Source organism: Nerophis lumbriciformis, linkage group LG18 (genome assembly GCF_033978685.3).
Source record: "Nerophis lumbriciformis linkage group LG18, RoL_Nlum_v2.1, whole genome shotgun sequence".
Taxonomy (NCBI): domain Eukaryota; kingdom Metazoa; phylum Chordata; class Actinopteri; order Syngnathiformes; family Syngnathidae; genus Nerophis; species Nerophis lumbriciformis.
In genome coordinates, this window is record NC_084565.2 from 25,001 (window position 1) to 43,046 (window position 18,046).

An 18,046-nucleotide genomic window follows, 5' to 3' on the forward strand; every position below is an offset into this window, starting at 1 on the left:
TATATATATATATATATATATATATATATATATATGATGTACATAGGCACCCCAAACCATCACTGATGGTGGAAACTTTACACTAGACTTCAGGCAACGTGGATCCTGTGCCTCTCCTGTCTTCCTCCAGACTCTGGGACCTCGATTTCCAAAGAAAATGCAAAATTTGCATGGTTGGGTGATGGTTTGGGGTGCCATGTCATCTGCTGGTGTCGGTCCACTCTGTTTCCTGAGATCCAGGGTCAACGCAGCCATCTACCAGCAAGTTTTAGAGCACTTCATGCTTCCTGCTGCTGACCTGCTCTATGGAGATGGAGATTTCAAGTTCCAACAGGACTTGGCGCCTGCACACAGCGCAAAATCTACCCGTGCCTGGTTTACGGACCATGGTATTTCTGTTCTAAATTGGCCCGCCAACTCCCCTGACCTTAGCCCCATAGAAAATCTGTGGGGTATTGTGAAAAGGAAGATGCAGAATGCCAGACCCAAAAACGCAGAAGAGTTGAAGGCCACTATCAGAGCAACCTGGGCTCTCATAACACCTGAGCAGTGCCAGAAACTCATCGACTCCATGCCACGCCGCATTAACGCAGTAATTGAGGCAAAAGGAGCTCCAACCAAATATTGAGTATTGTACATGCTCATATTTTTCATTTTCATACTTTTCAGTTGGCCAACATTTCTAAAAATCCCTTTTTTGTATTAGCCTTAAGAAATATTCTAATTTTGTGACACACGGAATTTTAGATTTTCATTTGTTGCCACTTCAAATCATCAAAATTAAATGAAATAAACATTTGAATGCATCAGTCTGTGTGCAATGAATAAATATAATGTACAAGTTACACCTTTTGAATGCAATTACTGAAATAAATCAAGTTTTTCAAAATATTCTAATTTACTGGCTTTTACCTGTATATATACTGTATGTATATATATATATATATATATATATATATATATATATATATATATATATATATATATATACACAGTGTATATATATATATAATTTTTATAGGGATACATTAAAACAAAATTAGGCCATCTCCATGCAAACAGGAGCTTTTCTAACCTGCTTAGAAAAAGTTTCATTATAATTATTATACCAAATGATACATTGTGAGAGTCTGTTTGAATTCAGAATCAATTCGGAAAATCGCATCGTCACCCCAGGAATCAAAGTTATTTGTCAAAGTGCTGGCACTCGCACCTTTCCTTGGCCCCACGGTGGATTATCTTGCAGTTGTATTCAATATTTTAAAAAACAGACTGACAAATCTGAATCGTACAAGTTGTCAGTACTTTAGTGTGCACGTGGTAATAAATGTTCATTTGTCGGCAAACAAAAATGTTGATTAAACATTTAACAGTAAGCTATATGTTGAATATGCCACTTTGTCTTTTGTTGCGCCCTAAAGTGTTAACACGGTAAGTATTGTACTTATTACGCACCAGCTGTTTGATGGTAGCGTGCGTCTGATTTGTAGTTTTCATTACAGAAGTTGGAGGCGTTGAAATCACCATTTAAAAATGGCTAATGCTAACCAGTAGCATGTACTGTATATGGCATATCCAACATAAATTAGCATCAAGCGAGCACATTTTTTGAGCGCTTTCTATTAGGCGTGCTTGCTTTGTTGTTGTGTGGAGGCGGTCGGCTACGAATACGCCTGTTTGCCCGCCAAGTGCTTGAGACATTACGTGCAACAGAGGAGGCGATCCACTTCATATTCAACTACACACTCCTGCTTTCATCCCTCATCAACACAAAATGGTTTCCGGGATGTTTCGATGGTATTTGCGGCAATATTTGCACGTGAAACACAGATGAAATCTGAAAAACAAATGACGTGCCATGTAAAATGGCTAATGCTAGCCAGTAGCATATATATCCAATGTAAATTAGACGTAGGCGTGCTTGCTTTGTTGGCGTGGACAATGGCGACATTATCTGGAGGCAGTAGGCCACGAATACGCCTGTTTTCCCGCCAAGTGCTTGAGATGGCGTGGTGTCGGCAAGTTATGTGCTACATGACTTCATACTCAACTAGACACTCTGCTTTTATTTGTCATGAACAGAAAATGCTGTATTTGTATAATATTTGCAGATGAAGCCCTCCCCCCATGGAGCCCATGAAGTCATACATAATGGATGACACGCTAAATGTTCCTCTGCAGCCTCCATCTTTGATGGACACTTCATTAGGGACTCTCCTCTACAAGAGTAGAATGACCACACCTTACCTTTTAGCCCTCAGTGTTCCTAATGAAGTGGCTGCTGTTTCACAATCAATACTCCTTCCTCACCAACACACCGCAAGGCCTTGTGGCTTTGCCAGGGACAACAAGCAAAGCTGCAGAAAAAGTTGAATAAAAGCGCCTACAGAAGTCCTGAGAGGTCATGTGGCCGTTTTTATTTGTACTTTCTCTTTCACTACTGTCTCTTTAAGAGCACAGTCAAGTGCTACAGTACATAATCAAACATGTTTATTTTGTCTTATGTCTTATATTGACTACTGTCTCTTTAAGAGTACCAGTCAAGTGCTACAGTACATAATCCAACTTTTATTATTTTGTCTTATGTCTTATATTGACTACTGTCTCTTTAAGAGCACAGTCAAGTGCTACAGTACATAATCCAACTTTTATTATTTTGTCTTATGTTTTATATTGACTACTGTCTCTTTAAGAGCACCTGTCAAGTGCTACAGTACATAATCCAACTTTTATTATTTTGTCTTATGTCTTATATTGACTACTGTCTCTTTAAGAGCACCAGTCAAGTGCTACAGTACATAATCCAACTTTTATTATTTTGTCTTTTGTCGTATATTGACTACTACCTCTTTAAGAGCACCAGTCAAGTGCTAGAGTACATAATCCAACATGTTTATTTTGTCTTATGTCTTATATTGACTACTGTCTCTTTAAGAGCACAGTCAAGTGCTACAGTACATAATCCAACATGTTTATTTTGTCTTATGTTTTATATTGACTACTGTCTCTTTAAGAGCACCTGTCAAGTGCTACAGTACATAATCCAACATGTTTATTTTGTCTTATGTCTTATATTGACTACTGTCTCTTTAAGAGCACAGTCAAGTGCTACAGTACATAATCCAACATGTTTATTTTGTCTTATGTTTTATATTGACTACTGTCTCTTTAAGAGCACCAGTCAAGTGCCAGAGTACATAATCCAACATGTTTATTTTGTCTTATGTCTTATATTGACTACTGTCTCTTTAAGAGCACAGTCAAGTGCTACAGTACATAATCCAACATGTTTATTTTGTCTTTTGTCGTATATTGACTACTACCTCTTTAAGAGCACCAGTCAAGTGCTAGAGTACATAATCCAACATGTTTATTTTGTCTTATGTCTTATATTGACTACTGTCTCTTTAAGAGCACAGTCAAGTGCTACAGTACATAATCCAACTTTTATTATTTTGTCTTATGTCTTATATTGACTACTGTCTCTTTAAGAGCACCAGTCAAGTGCTACAGTACATAATCCAACTTTTATTATTTTGTCTTTTGTCGTATATTGACTACTACCTCTTTAAGAGCACCAGTCAAGTGCTAGAGTACATAATCCAACATGTTTATTTTGTCTTATGTCTTATATTGACTACTGTCTCTTTAAGAGCACAGTCAAGTGCTACAGTACATAATCCAACATGTTTATTTTGTCTTATGTTTTATATTGACTACTGTCTCTTTAAGAGCACCTGTCAAGTGCTACAGTACATAATCCAACATGTTTATTTTGTCTTATGTCTTATATTGACTACTGTCTCTTTAAGAGCACAGTCAAGTGCTACAGTACATAATCCAACATGTTTATTTTGTCTTATGTTTTATATTGACTACTGTCTCTTTAAGAGCACCAGTCAAGTGCCAGAGTACATAATCCAACATGTTTATTTTGTCTTATGTCTTATATTGACTACTGTCTCTTTAAGAGCACCAGTCAAGTGCTACAGTACATAATCCAACATGTTTATTTTGTCTTATGTCTTATATTGACTACTGTCTCTTTAAGAGCACAGTCAAGTGCTACAGTACATAATCCAACATGTTTATTTTGTCTTATGTCTTATATTGACTACTGTCTCTTTAAGAGCACAGTCAAGTGCTACAGTACATAATCCAACATGTTTATTTTGTCTTATGTTTTATATTGACTACTGTCTCTTTAAGAGCACCAGTCAAGTGCTACAGTACATAATCCAACATGTTTATTTTGTCTTATGTCTTATATTGACTACTGTCTCTTTAAGAGCACAGTCAAGTGCTACAGTACATAATCCAACATGTTTATTTTGTCTTATGTCTTATATTGACTACTGTCTCTTTAAGAGTACCAGTCAAGTGCTACAGTACATAATCCAACATGTTTATTTTGTCTTATGTCTTATATTGACTACTGTCTCTTTAAGAGCACCAGTCAAGTGCTACAGTACATAATCCAACTTTTATTATTTTGTCTTATGTCTTATATTGACTACTGTCTCTTTAAGAGTACCAGTCAAGTGCTACAGTACATAATCCAACTTTTATTATTTTGTCTTATGTCTTATATTGACTACTGTCTCTTTAAGAGCACCAGTCAAGTGCTACAGTACATAATCCAACTTTTATTATTTTGTCTTTTGTCGTATATTGACTACTACCTCTTTAAGAGCACCAGTCAAGTGCTAGAGTACATAATCCAACATGTTTATTTTGTCTTATGTCTTATATTGACTACTGTCTCTTTAAGAGCACAGTCAAGTGCTACAGTACATAATCCAACATGTTTATTTTGTCTTATGTGTTATATTGACTACTGTCTCTTTAAGAGCACAGTCAAGTGCTACAGTACATAATCCAACTTTTATTATTTTGTCTTATGTCTTATATTGACTACTGTCTCTTTAAGAGCACAGTCAAGTGCTACAGTACATAATCCAACATGTTTATTTTGTCTTATGTCTTATATTGACTACTGTCTCTTTAAGAGCACCAGTCAAGTACTACAGTACATAATCCAACATGTTTATTTTGTCTTATGTCTTATATTGACTACTGTCTCTTTAAGAGCACCAGTCAAGTACTACAGTACATAATCCAACATGTTTATTTTGTCTTATGTCTTATATTGACTACTGTCTCTTTAAGAGCACAGTCAAGTGCTACAGTACATAATCCAACATGTTTATTTTGTCTTATGTTTTATATTGACTACTGTCTCTTTAAGAGCACCAGTCAAGTGCTAGAGTACATAATCCAACATGTTTATTTTGTTTTATGTCTTATATTGACTACTATCTCTTTAAGAGCACCAGTCAAGTGCTACAGTACATAATCCAACATGTTTATTTTGTCTTATGTCTTATATTGACTACTATCTCTTTAAGAGCACCAGTCAAGTGCTACAGTACATAATCCAACATGTTTATTTTGTTTTATGTCTTATATTGACTACTATCTCTTTAAGAGCACCAGTCAAGTGCTACAGTACATAATCCAACATGTTTATTTTGTCTTATGTCTTATATTGACTACTGTCTCTTTAAGAGCACAGTCAAGTGCTACAGTACATAGTCCAACATGTTTATTTTGTCTAATGTCTTATATTGACTACTGTCTCTTTAAGAGCACAGTCAAGTGCTACAGTACATAATCCAACATGTTTATTTTGTTTTATGTCTTATATTGACTACTATCTCTTTAAGAGCACCAATCAAGTGCTACAGTACATAGTCCAACATGTTTATTTTGTCTAATGTCTTATATTGACTACTGTCTCTTTAAGAGCACCAGTCAAGTGCTACAGTACATAATCCAACATGTTTATTTTGTCTTATGTCTTATATTGACTACTATCTCTTTAAGAGCACCAGTCAAGTGCTACAGTACATAATCCAACTTTTATTATTTTGTCTTTTGTCGTATATTGACTACTATCTCTTTAAGAGCACCAGTCAAGTGCTACAGTACATAATCCAACATGTTTATTTTGTCTAATGTCTTATATTGACTACTGTCTCTTTAAGAGCACCAGTCAAGTGCTACAGTACATAATCCAACATGTTTATTTTGTCTTATGTCTTATATTGACTACTGTCTCTTTAAGAGCACCAGTCAAGTGCTACAGTACATAATCCAACATGTTTATTTTGTCTTATGTCTTATATTGACTACTGTCTCTTTAAGAGCACAGTCAAGTGTTACAATACATAATCCAACATGTTTATTTTGTCTTATGTTTTATATTGACTACTGTCTCTTTAAGAGCACCAGTCAAGTACTACAGTACATAATCCAACATGTTTATTTTGTCTTATGTCTTGTATTGACTACTGTCTCTTTAAGAGCACCAGTCAAGTGCCAGAGTACATAATCCAACATTTATTATTTTGTCTTTTGTCGTATATTGACTACTGTCTCTTTAAGAGCACCAGTCAAGTGCTACAGTACATAATCCAACATGTTTATTTTGTCTTATGTCTTATATTGACTACTATCTCTTTAAGAGCACCAGTCAAGTGCTACAGTACATAATCCAACATGTTTATTTTGTCTTATGTCTTATATTGACTACTGTCTCTTTAAGAGCACAGTCAAGTGCTACAGTACATAATCCAACATGTTTATTTTGTCTTATGTCTTATATTGACTACTGTCTCTTTAAGAGCACAGTCAAGTGCTACAGTACATAATCCAACTTTTATTATTTTGTCTCATGTTTTATATTGACTACTGTCTCTTTAAGAGCACCAGTCAAGTGCTACAGTACATAATCCAACTTTTATTATTTTGTTTTATGTCTTATATTGACTACTGTCTCTTTAAGAGCACCAGTCAAGTGCTACAGTACATAATCCAATTTTTATTATTTTGTCTTTTGTCGTATATTGACTACTGTCTCTTTAAGAGCACAGTCAAGTGCTACAGTACATAATCCAACATGTTTATTTTGTCTTATGTTTTATATTGACTACTGTCTCTTTAAGAGCACCAGTCAAGTGCTACAGTACATAATCCAACATGTTTATTTTGTCTTATGTCTTATATTGACTACTATCTCTTTAAGAGCACCAGTCAAGTGCTACAGTACATAATCCAACATGTTTATTTTGTCTTTTGTCGTATATTGACTACTATCTCTTTAAGAGCACCAGTCAAGTGCTACAGTACATAATCCAACATGTTTATTTTGTCTTATGTCTTATATTCAATCAATCAATCAATCAATCTTTATTTATATAGCCCTAAATCACAAGTGTCTCAAAGGGCTGCACAAGCCACAACGACATCCTCGGTACAAAGCCCACATGTTTATTTTGTCTTATGTGTTATATTGACTACTGTCTCTTTAAGAGCACAGTCAAGTGCTACAGTACATAATCCAACATGTTTATTTTGTCTTATGTCTTATATTGACTACTGTCTCTTTAAGAGCACAGTCAAGTGCTACAGTACATAATCCAACATGTTTATTTTGTCTTATGTCTTATATTGACTACTATCTCTTTAAGAGCACCAGTCAAGTACTACAGTACATAATCCAACATGTTTATTTTGTTTTATGTCTTATATTGACTACTGTCTCTTTAAGAGCACAGTCAAGTGCTACAGTACATAATCCAACATTTGTGTACCACATTATTTCATGCAGTTGGCCACATCATTTAAAGGGGCCTGAAACATTATTTTATGCAAGCTGCCACATCATTTATTGTGGCGCGACACTTGATTTTATGCAGCTTGCCACTTCATTTTATGTGAGCCGCAACATGATTTCTTGTGGCCTGCCTGCCACAATCATTTTATGCGGTTTACCTCTTCATTTTATGCAAGCCGCATCATCATCTTCAGTGGCCCCTCACATCATGTGGTCCACCACATCGTTTTATGTGAGCCCTCGCATGATTTGTAGTGGCCCTCCATATTGTCTGTGGTCATTTATGTAGAAGGATGTGAAATTACGTGGTGGGCCACGTAGATGACATGGTGGGCCATTTAAAAAGGAGGTGACAGACCACATCATTGATGTGGCAGGCCACTAAAATGATGATGCAGCTCACATAAAATGAAGTGATAAAACGCTTCAAATGCAGGAAGGCCACAATAAATGATTTGGCAGACCACAATATTTCAAGGAGAGAGGCTGACTATGGGGTGTCAAGCAGGCTGAAAGGAGATAGAAGGGAAGGGAAAATAAGTCACTCCAAAGAGCCATTGGACTCCTCATGGCACTCATTGACATTGAGCTCAGGCAGGAAGTGGAAAGGTTTGTTTAAATGTAGACTGACCATACGTCTTCTTCTCCCCGGACATGTCATCTTTTGCGGGGCTGTCCTAGCTGTCAGGGCGGAGTTTTTTTAATGCCTTAAATGTCCGGCATTTGGAGTTAGGGTTGCGTGTATTTTCAATGTACGTTCAGGGTTAAGAAGGGGTTAAAAACAAAACAAACAGCAGCATTGGTGAGGGAGGGGCAGAGACAGAGAGAGAGAGAGAGAGTTATGATAAACGCGCATGCGTCGCCAGGCTCTGCTTTTTATACATAGATTTATCACATTTAATTTCTTATCATCAATAGCAGGGGTGTCTAAAGTGTGCCCCGGAGGCCATTTGCGGCCCACAGCTAATGTTTTAAAGGCCCACGGCACATTCTAAAAATACTATTCAAATAAACAAAATCATAACACAAGTGAAATAAAAAAGCTTAAAGGTTAAATGTAATTTAGAAAAAGTTGCAATGTTGACTAATAAAACAAAGTTGTTGTTTTTTTTTTTTTTCAAACTGCCATTGCTCAAAACATAATATTGAATCAAAATCAATGTTATTATGAATTATTGACCTATCCAAGGTTCCCATTACTTCACATCAAATATTACACCAAGAAAAATATTTTTGGTGGAAGATTTTGCATATTTTGTGTTTGCCATTAAAAACATAGTTTTGTTTGACAAAAAAGGGCGGAAAAAAAACAAACAAAAAAACAACATAAAAAAACCTCAAACTTTTAGAAAGGAGGGATAGATGTGAAGTTGATGTGGACTCCAGAGATTGAAATATAAAATGTATGTAAACCCTGGCACACCTTTATCATCATTTCATCACCCAAGCAAAACACTTTTGACACTTTTATACTGAAATAAATATACCTACAACTTATTCAATAAAAACATAGAAAAGTGGTCAAGTTTAGATCCATGAAGGAAAGAAGAAAGTGAATGAATGTTTATAAGTGAATACATTTACATATGTATACAAATGTGTTTATAAGTGAACACATTTACATATGTATACAAATGTGTTTTGAATGTTTATAAGTGAATACATTTACGTATGTATACAAATGTGTTTATAAGTGAATACATTTACATATGTATACAAATGTGTTTATAAGTGAATACATTTACATATGTATACAAATGTGTTTATAAGTGAATACATTTACATATGTATACAAATGTGTTTTGAATGTTTATAAGTGAATACATTTACATATGTATACAAATGTGTTTATAAGTGAATACATTTACATATGTATACAAATGTGTTTTGAATGTTTATAAGTGAATACATTTACATATGTATACAAATGTGTTTTGGATGTTTATAATTGAATACATTTACATATTTATACAAATGTGTTTTGAATGTTTATAAGTGAATACATTTACATATGTATACAAATGTGTTTTCTTTTTTTATTCTTTTTTTTAATGAATGAAGTAACGTTTCTGACAACCTTTTTCCAAAACACAATATAGAATGTGAGATATAACAGGACAATGCATATGTTTATCAAAACGCTCACAAAAAAGTGGGACCCCATTTTTATGACTTGATGGGTCCCTGGGAGCCCATTTTGAGAATTCCTAGCGCCAACACTGCTGTCAACAGAGGAGAACAAATGCTTCATTTCAATAAATATATTATTTATAAAGCAAGTTGGAGTATCATTGGCAAATGATCACCTAGTCCCGGCCTTGGCACGCATATATGTGTCCTCTTTTTGGCATTTGAGAATATGGTCAGCCTATTTAAATGCATGAGTGGTGAGAAGTGCAGAAGTGACTACATTGAGCAGTCGCTAGAAGGTGTGAGTCATTGAACCAGTTCATGGAGACAAGCTGTAAAAACAACTGAGTTTTGGTTCATGCATCCATCACAGGCCCGAGTGTCCTACGTGCACATGAAGTACCTGTTCTTCTCCTGGCTGGTGGTGTTTGTGGGCAGCTGGGTGGTCTACGTGGAGTACTCGTCCTACACGGAGCTGTGCCGGGGACACCAGTGCACTAAGTCCATGGTAAAGAGCGTAGATTTACCAAGAAGATTAGCATCCTTACCTCAGCATGCTTCCTGTCTCCAGTGCAGCAAGTACAGGAAAGGTGTGGTGGACGGCTCGGCCTGCAGCAGCCTGTGTGAGAAGGACACCTTGTACCTGGCCAGGTGTCTCTCCACTCAGGCCGACAACCAGGTGTGCTTCTTTACTTTACCCCTTCACCCTTTGTCGCAAAGAAAGTGCGTCAAAGATATACATCAAAAGATACACAATTCATGCACCTTCAGGTCAAAGTTAATTCCAATGATCCCAGTGTATGTATTTTCATTTGAACTAAGAGCTGTAGATAACCACAATTTAGCCCAACCATCATTGTCCCAAATTGGTGTTGTTGCTCTATCTAGTGGGGATGCAGCTGAATTACACATGAACTTTTGTGGGTTGGTCAAAGGCAGAAATCCCTGTGCAAAACACTGCTATCTAACACTTGATTGAATAAAATAAGCTCATAAATGTTCATTTCAAATGAATGTAACTCATAGTCATTCTTGAATGAGGGGAACAATGTCAAAGGCAGAAATATAATCAAATCTATTTGTGGCAGCATACGGGACAAAGCTTGCATTTAACTGTGGTGCGTTCAAAGACCCTTGAGGAAAGTTAGAAACGAGCGCATGGCTTAGTTTTTCAAAAGGGGTGGAGACTTAAATAGTAAAGATGTATTATTATAATACTTGTATTTGATCAGCTCCACTTTAGAACTTGGCAATTTGACTTTCAGGTTTAAAGGCCTACTGAAAGCCACTACTAGCGACCACGCAGTCTGATAGTTTATATATCAATGATGAAATCTTAACATTGCAACACATGCCAATACGGCCGGGATAGCTTACTAAAGTGCAATTTTAAATTTCGCGTGACATATCCTGCTGAAAACGTCTCGGTATGATGACGTCAGCGCGTGAAGTAGCGGATTGTAGAGGACATTTTGGGACAGCATGGTGGCCAGCTATTAAGTCGTCTGTTTTCATCGCAAAATTCCACAGTATTCTGGACATCTGTGTTGGTGAATCTTTTGCAATTTGTTCAATGAACAATGGAGACAGCAAAGAAGAAAGCTGTAGGTGGGAAGCGGTGTATTGCGGCCGGCTGCAGCAACACAAACACGGCCGGTGTTTCATTGTTTACATTCCCGGAAGATGACAGTCAAGCTTTACCATTGGCCTGTGGAGAACTGGGACAATAGAGACTCTTACCAGGAGGACTTTGAGTTGGATACGCAGACACGGTACCGTGAGTACGCTTCCAAACATTTGATCGCTTGCCCGTACATGCGTGCCGCTATGTGCATGTCACGTACGCAACTTTGGGGACTTTGGGTAAATATATGTGCTGTATGAACTTTGGGGAGGTGAATGGTACTTTGGGCTGTGGGATTGAGTGTGTTGTGCAGGTGTTTGAGTTGTATTGGCGGGTTATATGGACGGGAGGGGGGAGGTGTTGGTTATGCGGGATTAATTTGTGGCATATTAAATATAAGCCTGGTTGTGTTGTGGCTAATAGAGTATATTGTGTTTATTTACTGTTTTAGTCATTCCCAGCTGAATATCAGGTCCCACCCGCCTCTCACAGCATCTTCCCTATCTGAATGGCTCCCACTGCCCTCGAGTCCTTCACTCTCACTTTCCTCATCCACCAATCTTTCATCCTCGCTCAAATTAATGGGGACATCGTCGCTTTCTCGGTCCGAATGGCTCTCGCTGCTGGTGGCCATGATTGTAAACAATGTGCAGATGTGAGGAGCTCCACAACCTGTGACGTCACGCTACTCGTCTGCTACTTCAGCTACAGGCAAGGCTTTTTTATCAGCCACCAAAAGTTGCCAACTTTATCGTCGATGTTCTCTACTAAATCCTTTCAGCAAAAATATGGCAATATCGCCAAATGATGAAGTATGACACATAGAATGGACCTGCTATCCCTGTTTAAATAAGAAAATCACATTTCAGTAGGCCTTTAACTTGAGACTTTCTGGCCATTTCATATTCCATTTTTGGCACTTGTGATTTTTTGGGATTTGTTTTAAACAAAACCAAATCACCAATTTTTTTTCTGTAAAATCTACTGTAAATGGAAAAACGGCACCACTTTTCTTTTACAGTAAGAAACTGGCAGCTTGGTTAACATTTTACCGTAAAATTCAATTTACAGTAATATGCTGTAAAAAATAGATTTTACTGTAAAATAACTTTCCGTAAAAAAAATAAAAAAAACAGGTTGTTTTATCGTAAAGAGCTGCCAGTATTTACTATACAATCCGAGGTTGTTTTTATGCTGTTACTGTATAAAAAAAACTGTGCCAAATTATTTTTTGGGCTAAAAACCTGGCAGATTAGTTGCCACTTGCCAGAAATAAAAAAAACATGAACAGCAATATAGTTTTTCAATGTACAGCAATATGTTGTACAAAACAACATTTTAGAGTAAAATTTTGGCGACGAAGTCGTCTGTTTTTTACCATAAAATAAACAGTGGTAGTTTTTCCATTTACCTAATATGTTGTAGGAATTAAAAAACTAAAACATTTTTTAACACTAAAATTCTGGTGACTAAGCTGCCAGTTTATTGTAAAAAAAAAAAAAAAACAGTGGTACTGTTTTTCCATTTAACCTACGGTAATACCGGTATGTTTAAAAAAAACACTATTTTACAGTCAAATTCTGGTGACTAAGCTGCCAGTTTCAACCGTAAAACTTATGGTTGTTTTTACAGTGCATTCCTTTGAATGGACAAACTGTAGCACAAGTCAAGGCTGATAGGAGTTTGACACCCTGGTTCTAGAGGAACAGTACCAGAGGAGTGGGCAGTTCTTGCTGTGTTTCCAGGTGTACTCGGGCACCTGGGGAGACTTGGAGGGGCTCATCAAGTGCCAGATGGACGAGGCTCCTCGTTACGATTTGGGAAGCGACACGGAGCCCAGGAAGGAAGCCGCCGCCTTCGACAAGCCCACCAAAGGAACGTCGGTGGAGAGGTTCCGGGAGATGGTCCTCACCCACCTGAAGGTGAGGATCTTCTTCAACCAAGCGGGCGTGTTTGACAAGAGCACACCTTTCTTCACAGGCCAAAGTGGGCGGCGAGCAGGCCAACCTGGGCGAGCTGGTCACGCGGGCCTTGGCGGCGGCCGACGCCAACAGGGACGGCCACATCTCGCTGGCCGAGGCGCGGTCCTCCTGGGCGTTGCTGCAGCTCAACGAGTTCCTGCTGGCACTGGCCCTGCAGGACCGGGGCCACATGCCCAAGGTGCTGGGCTTCTGTGGAGACCTGTACATGATGGAGAAGGTGCCTTACGCTCCCCTCTACGGCCTGCCCTGGGTCCTGGAGGTGTGGATGCCGGCGGGTCTGCGGCGCAGTCTGGACCAGTGGTTCACGCCGGCCTGGCCGCACCGGGCCAAGATCTCCATGGGGCTGCTGGAGCTGGTGGAAGACCTTTTCCACGGCACTTTCGGCAGCTTCCTCATGTGCGACCTGAGCGCCGCCGGCTTTGGCTACACCAAGCGCCACGACCTGAAGGTGGTGGACGCGCGGCACGTGGTCCCCGAAGCCGCCTTCCAGGAGGCCATCAGGCAGAAGCGGTGCGACGCCGACGGCGACTGCCTCTACGGCGTGGACTGCCTGACTTCCTGTGACCTCACGAAGCACCGCTGCACCACTGAGGTCACCAAGCCCAACTTGGCCAAAGCCTGCCACACCCTCAAGGACTACGTCCTGCGGGGGGCGCCGCCCGACATCCGCCAGGAGCTGGAGAAGCAGCTGTACGCCTGCATGGTGCTCCGAGGCTCCGCCGAGCACACGGAGATCGAACACTCGCTGGTCCTCAACAACCTCAAGACGCTACTTTGGAAGAAGATCTCCCACACCAAAGACTCCTAACCAGATCACACACTTTCCTGGGTTGGGATTGTACCTTTCAGACATGATATGGTGAGTAGAAGCAGAACTTACGGAGGATACCAGCTGCCGCTAAGCCCGTTCACAGGCCATCACCTGCTTAAAGGAGTGGATGTCACAAAGCTTCCTGCAGCTCAATGACACCAAGAGTGAAATTCTTCTGTTCGGCAACTCCACCTCAGTCAGTCAGATCAGAAAGAATTTGGGAAGTTTGGCCACTCTTGAAAAACCCCATGTCAAAAACCTTGGGGGTCATATTCGAGCCAGACCTCAAGTTTGACAAGCAAGTGAAATCCTGTTTTTTCCAACTACGCACAGTAGCCAAGATCAAGACTTTCCTCTCCCCCAGTGACCTACGGAGGGTGGTGTTGATGCTCATCTGGACTATTGCAATGCCCTCTATGCTGGGGTCATCGACAAGACCATCCATAGCATGCAGCTAGTACAAAATGCAGCTGCCAGGCTGGTGACAGGCGCAAAAATGAGGGAACATATTTCTTCACTAATTTAAGATCGTCACGTATGTCTTCAAAGTGCCCAATGGTCTCGCCCCAGCTTACATTAAAGATGTCCTGGACCAACCCAGCAGCTCCAGGCTTGGTCGTTGCCTTAGATGGGACAAGCAGATGACCCTGAAGGTCCCACAGTCAAACCTGGTGACCGTGCTCTCAGTGATGGCACCTAGGTTATGGAATAAGCTCCCCCTGAATATTAAGTCCGCCACCACTCTGGACTCTTTTAGAGCACAGCTTAAAAATCACCTTTTTACCGCAGATGACTTTTGATTTATGTGTTCATTGTGAGTCTTAAATGTTTAGTTTAGACTCCTTTGTGTGTCTCAGTCTGTTTCTGTTTTTTTGTTTCTCCACTCGGGCTGATGTAACGGTTGGGGGGCGCATAATAAATGAAAATAACATAACATCAAAGCAGGAGATGTTTTCCATAAATTTATTAGAACAAAATTTCTGCAAAGGAGCGGAGCGAGTCCTCACTCCGCTTCCTCCTTCTGCTGAGCCCGCAGGAAGCTGGCCTTCTTCTGGGCCACGCGGTCTTTCCTCTGGGCCAGAGACAGCTTGGCACGGTTCCACCTGTGTCACAAAAACCCATCAGCATCAGGAGGAACATCAAAAGTGCTTTTCTTTTTTAGGGTGTGTGTGTGAGCCTGGGCCGATACATTTCACTGCACGATATATTGACCTATTAATATTATTGCCGATGACATTTTTTGTGAGCAAATTAACCACTGATGTAATGAAAATATATAATAATGCAAGTATACCATTCAAATAACTTATTTCTCATATATTTTAACATTGGAATTCGAATGCAAACTTTTAAATACCAAGGTAAATACAACAAAAAATACTGTAAGCAAAACAATAACCAAAAGCAATAAAAAGTGTTAAAAATGGGGTGGGGGAGCCTGAAATATACACAACAAAAACTAAATCATCACTTTATCATAATGTTTAATAACTACAATGAATATACACAATAGACTTACTTGGCAGAGGAAACATTAAATATTGATAAAAGCCGTATTATTATTGTGTGTGTGTTTATCTTGTATTTTTAGTTGTAAAGGGTGATCAGTTTTATTTCCAGTTTGTGACATCAGGTGAGTCACTTCCTGTTGAACGGGACTTATTCATGCTGGTAACTTAAGACTTCATGTTCATTTACCCTCACTTTATAATAGATTAGATTTTATATCGTGCTTTTCTATTATTAGATACTCAAAGCACTTCACAGAGAAGTGAGAACCCATCATTCATTCACACCTGGTGGTGGTAAGCTACATTTGGAGCCACAGCTGCCCTGAGGTAGACTGACGAAAGCGAGGCTGGCAGTTTGCGCCTACGGCCCCTCCGACCACCACCTATCATTCATTCATTCATTCACCAGTGTGAGCGGCACCAGGGGCAAGGGTGAAGTGTCCTGCCCACGGACACAATGGCAGCGATTTGGATGTCAAGAGGCGGGGAGCGAACCTGCAACCCTCAGGTTTCTGGCACGGTCACTCTACCCACTAGGCCATACCGCCCCTAATGCTCCTGAAGCATGCACATGGTAACTTAGACTCCATGTTCATTCACCCTCACTTAATTGACTTCATGCTCCTGAAGGTGACTTAGACTTCATTTGAATGAATCCTGGGTAAATTGACTGAAGGAATGTGGGCCCAGTGTGTACGTGTGCTCACCTCTTCTTCTTGACCTCTCTGGGAGGTTTCTTTTCATGGACTGGGTTCTCGCGAATGCCGGCATGAGCCTTTTTGTACATTTCCTCAATCTGAAAGAGAAGGAGTCACATCCTGACCAAGTTGTGGACTTTGGGCGTGGAGCAGAGACCGGAGCACATACCGATTCAGGAGTCACTCCATTCTTGATGAAGCGGGAGAACTGCTTCTTGTAGGCTTCCTCATCGTCCTCCAGCAGGAGGCTCATGTACTCAGACACGTTGATGCCCAGGATGTGTTTGCGGTGAACCTCGGCGTTGAACTCTTTGCTCTCACCGTCGTACCCTGGGAAGCGCTTGGTGCTGAGGAAGGAAACACAATTTACTGTACAGCCCTCCACGCTTACATCTGGAAACAGCGCTTCACTTTTTCCACAGCCTTATCCCAAAATGGAATAAATTCATTTTTGTCCTCAAAATTCTACACACAATACCCCATGACAATGTATTTAAAACAAAATACTAAGAAATGACACATACATAAGTATTTACAGCCCAAAAGTGAGCTGAGGTGCATCCGGTTTCACATGATCATCCTTGAAAAGTTCTTATAGCTTCAATGGAGTCCACCTGTGGCAACTTCAGTCTGTTGGACATGACTTGGAAAGGTACACACCTGTCTAAATATAAGGTCGCACACTCGACAGTGCATGGCAGAGCACTAAATATTTCACATTGTCATGTAGTAATATGTGTAGAATTTTGAGGACAAAAAGTAAACTTATTCATTTTGGAATAGGGCTGTAACAAAATGTTGAAAAAGTGTGAGACACACATTGCATGAAACTAATCAAATGGTCAATGCATCAGTGCAAGTTAACAGCCTGCTACACATGACTTCATAACATATACAACTATTGTGCTCATGTTGTCGCTAACATAACACTTTATACTGCAAACTGTACTGAATAAGTCCACTTTGCTAACATGCACTCCAAACAGCTCCAATAGGCGCATATAAACTAATTTGGTGTTTATTTCTGTAAAAGTCCAATTTACAAAAGAGCTTAAACATTAAGTACACAATACAAGATAAGCCTCACTGTTGATTGACAGATAGTAGGGCTGAGACACATTATCCACATCAATAAAAAATGTGTTTGATCAAACTCATCACTTTTTTCTTTTTTGGTGGGAAGAACGGTGAATGAAGTATGGAAGCAAGGTTGGTTGCATGAACAAAGACACTCGTTCTATGGTAAGCCAGCAACGCAGGAAGTGACACGCTAACAGCCAATCAGGTGACATTATCAACTATCACGCTTGCTTGATTCTTTCTATGGAGTGAAAAGACAAAGTCCAAATGGAGAAATTGTGGACAAAAGAGGAAAAGTCACCTGGACAGTTTTTACATTTTTTTTTAAAGGGACCGTAGTCCGACCATTGTGGTCTGTACATGATGCAAGGCAAGAGCGCTAATACCACTTCACCTTAGCTCACCCTTTAGAGCACAGCTGTAACTTCCTGCCACTAAACCTGCAGAAAATAGTTCTCAGGTTTCTATGTTGACATTTTCACACTTTGCACTATTTTCTTACACTTCAAGTTGTATTCACATGCAGAGTACA

The 18,046-nt window shown here is 39.4% G+C and overlaps 2 protein-coding genes across 2 annotated transcripts in view; one reads left to right on the forward strand and one right to left on the reverse strand.

Annotated features, from left to right (window-relative positions):
• The window catches only part of dipk1ab (divergent protein kinase domain 1Ab), a 19,263-nt gene extending 4,082 nt beyond the window's left edge, over positions 1-15,181 (forward strand). Inside the window, exons 2-5 of the mRNA XM_061977424.1 lie at positions 10,182-10,316; positions 10,380-10,487; positions 13,178-13,354; positions 13,413-15,181. Coding sequence (XP_061833408.1) covers positions 10,182-10,316; positions 10,380-10,487; positions 13,178-13,354; positions 13,413-14,222 — 1,230 coding nt within the window. The 3' untranslated portion in view covers positions 14,223-15,181. The remainder of the gene's footprint in view (positions 1-10,181; positions 10,317-10,379; positions 10,488-13,177; positions 13,355-13,412) is intronic.
• The window catches only part of LOC133617492 (large ribosomal subunit protein uL18A), a 13,574-nt gene continuing 10,702 nt past the window's right edge, over positions 15,175-18,046 (reverse strand). The window contains exons 6-8 of the mRNA XM_061977425.1: positions 16,604-16,781; positions 16,444-16,532; positions 15,175-15,328 (exon numbers count right to left, since the gene is read on the reverse strand). Coding sequence (XP_061833409.1) covers positions 15,229-15,328; positions 16,444-16,532; positions 16,604-16,781 — 367 coding nt within the window. The 3' untranslated portion in view covers positions 15,175-15,228. The remainder of the gene's footprint in view (positions 15,329-16,443; positions 16,533-16,603; positions 16,782-18,046) is intronic.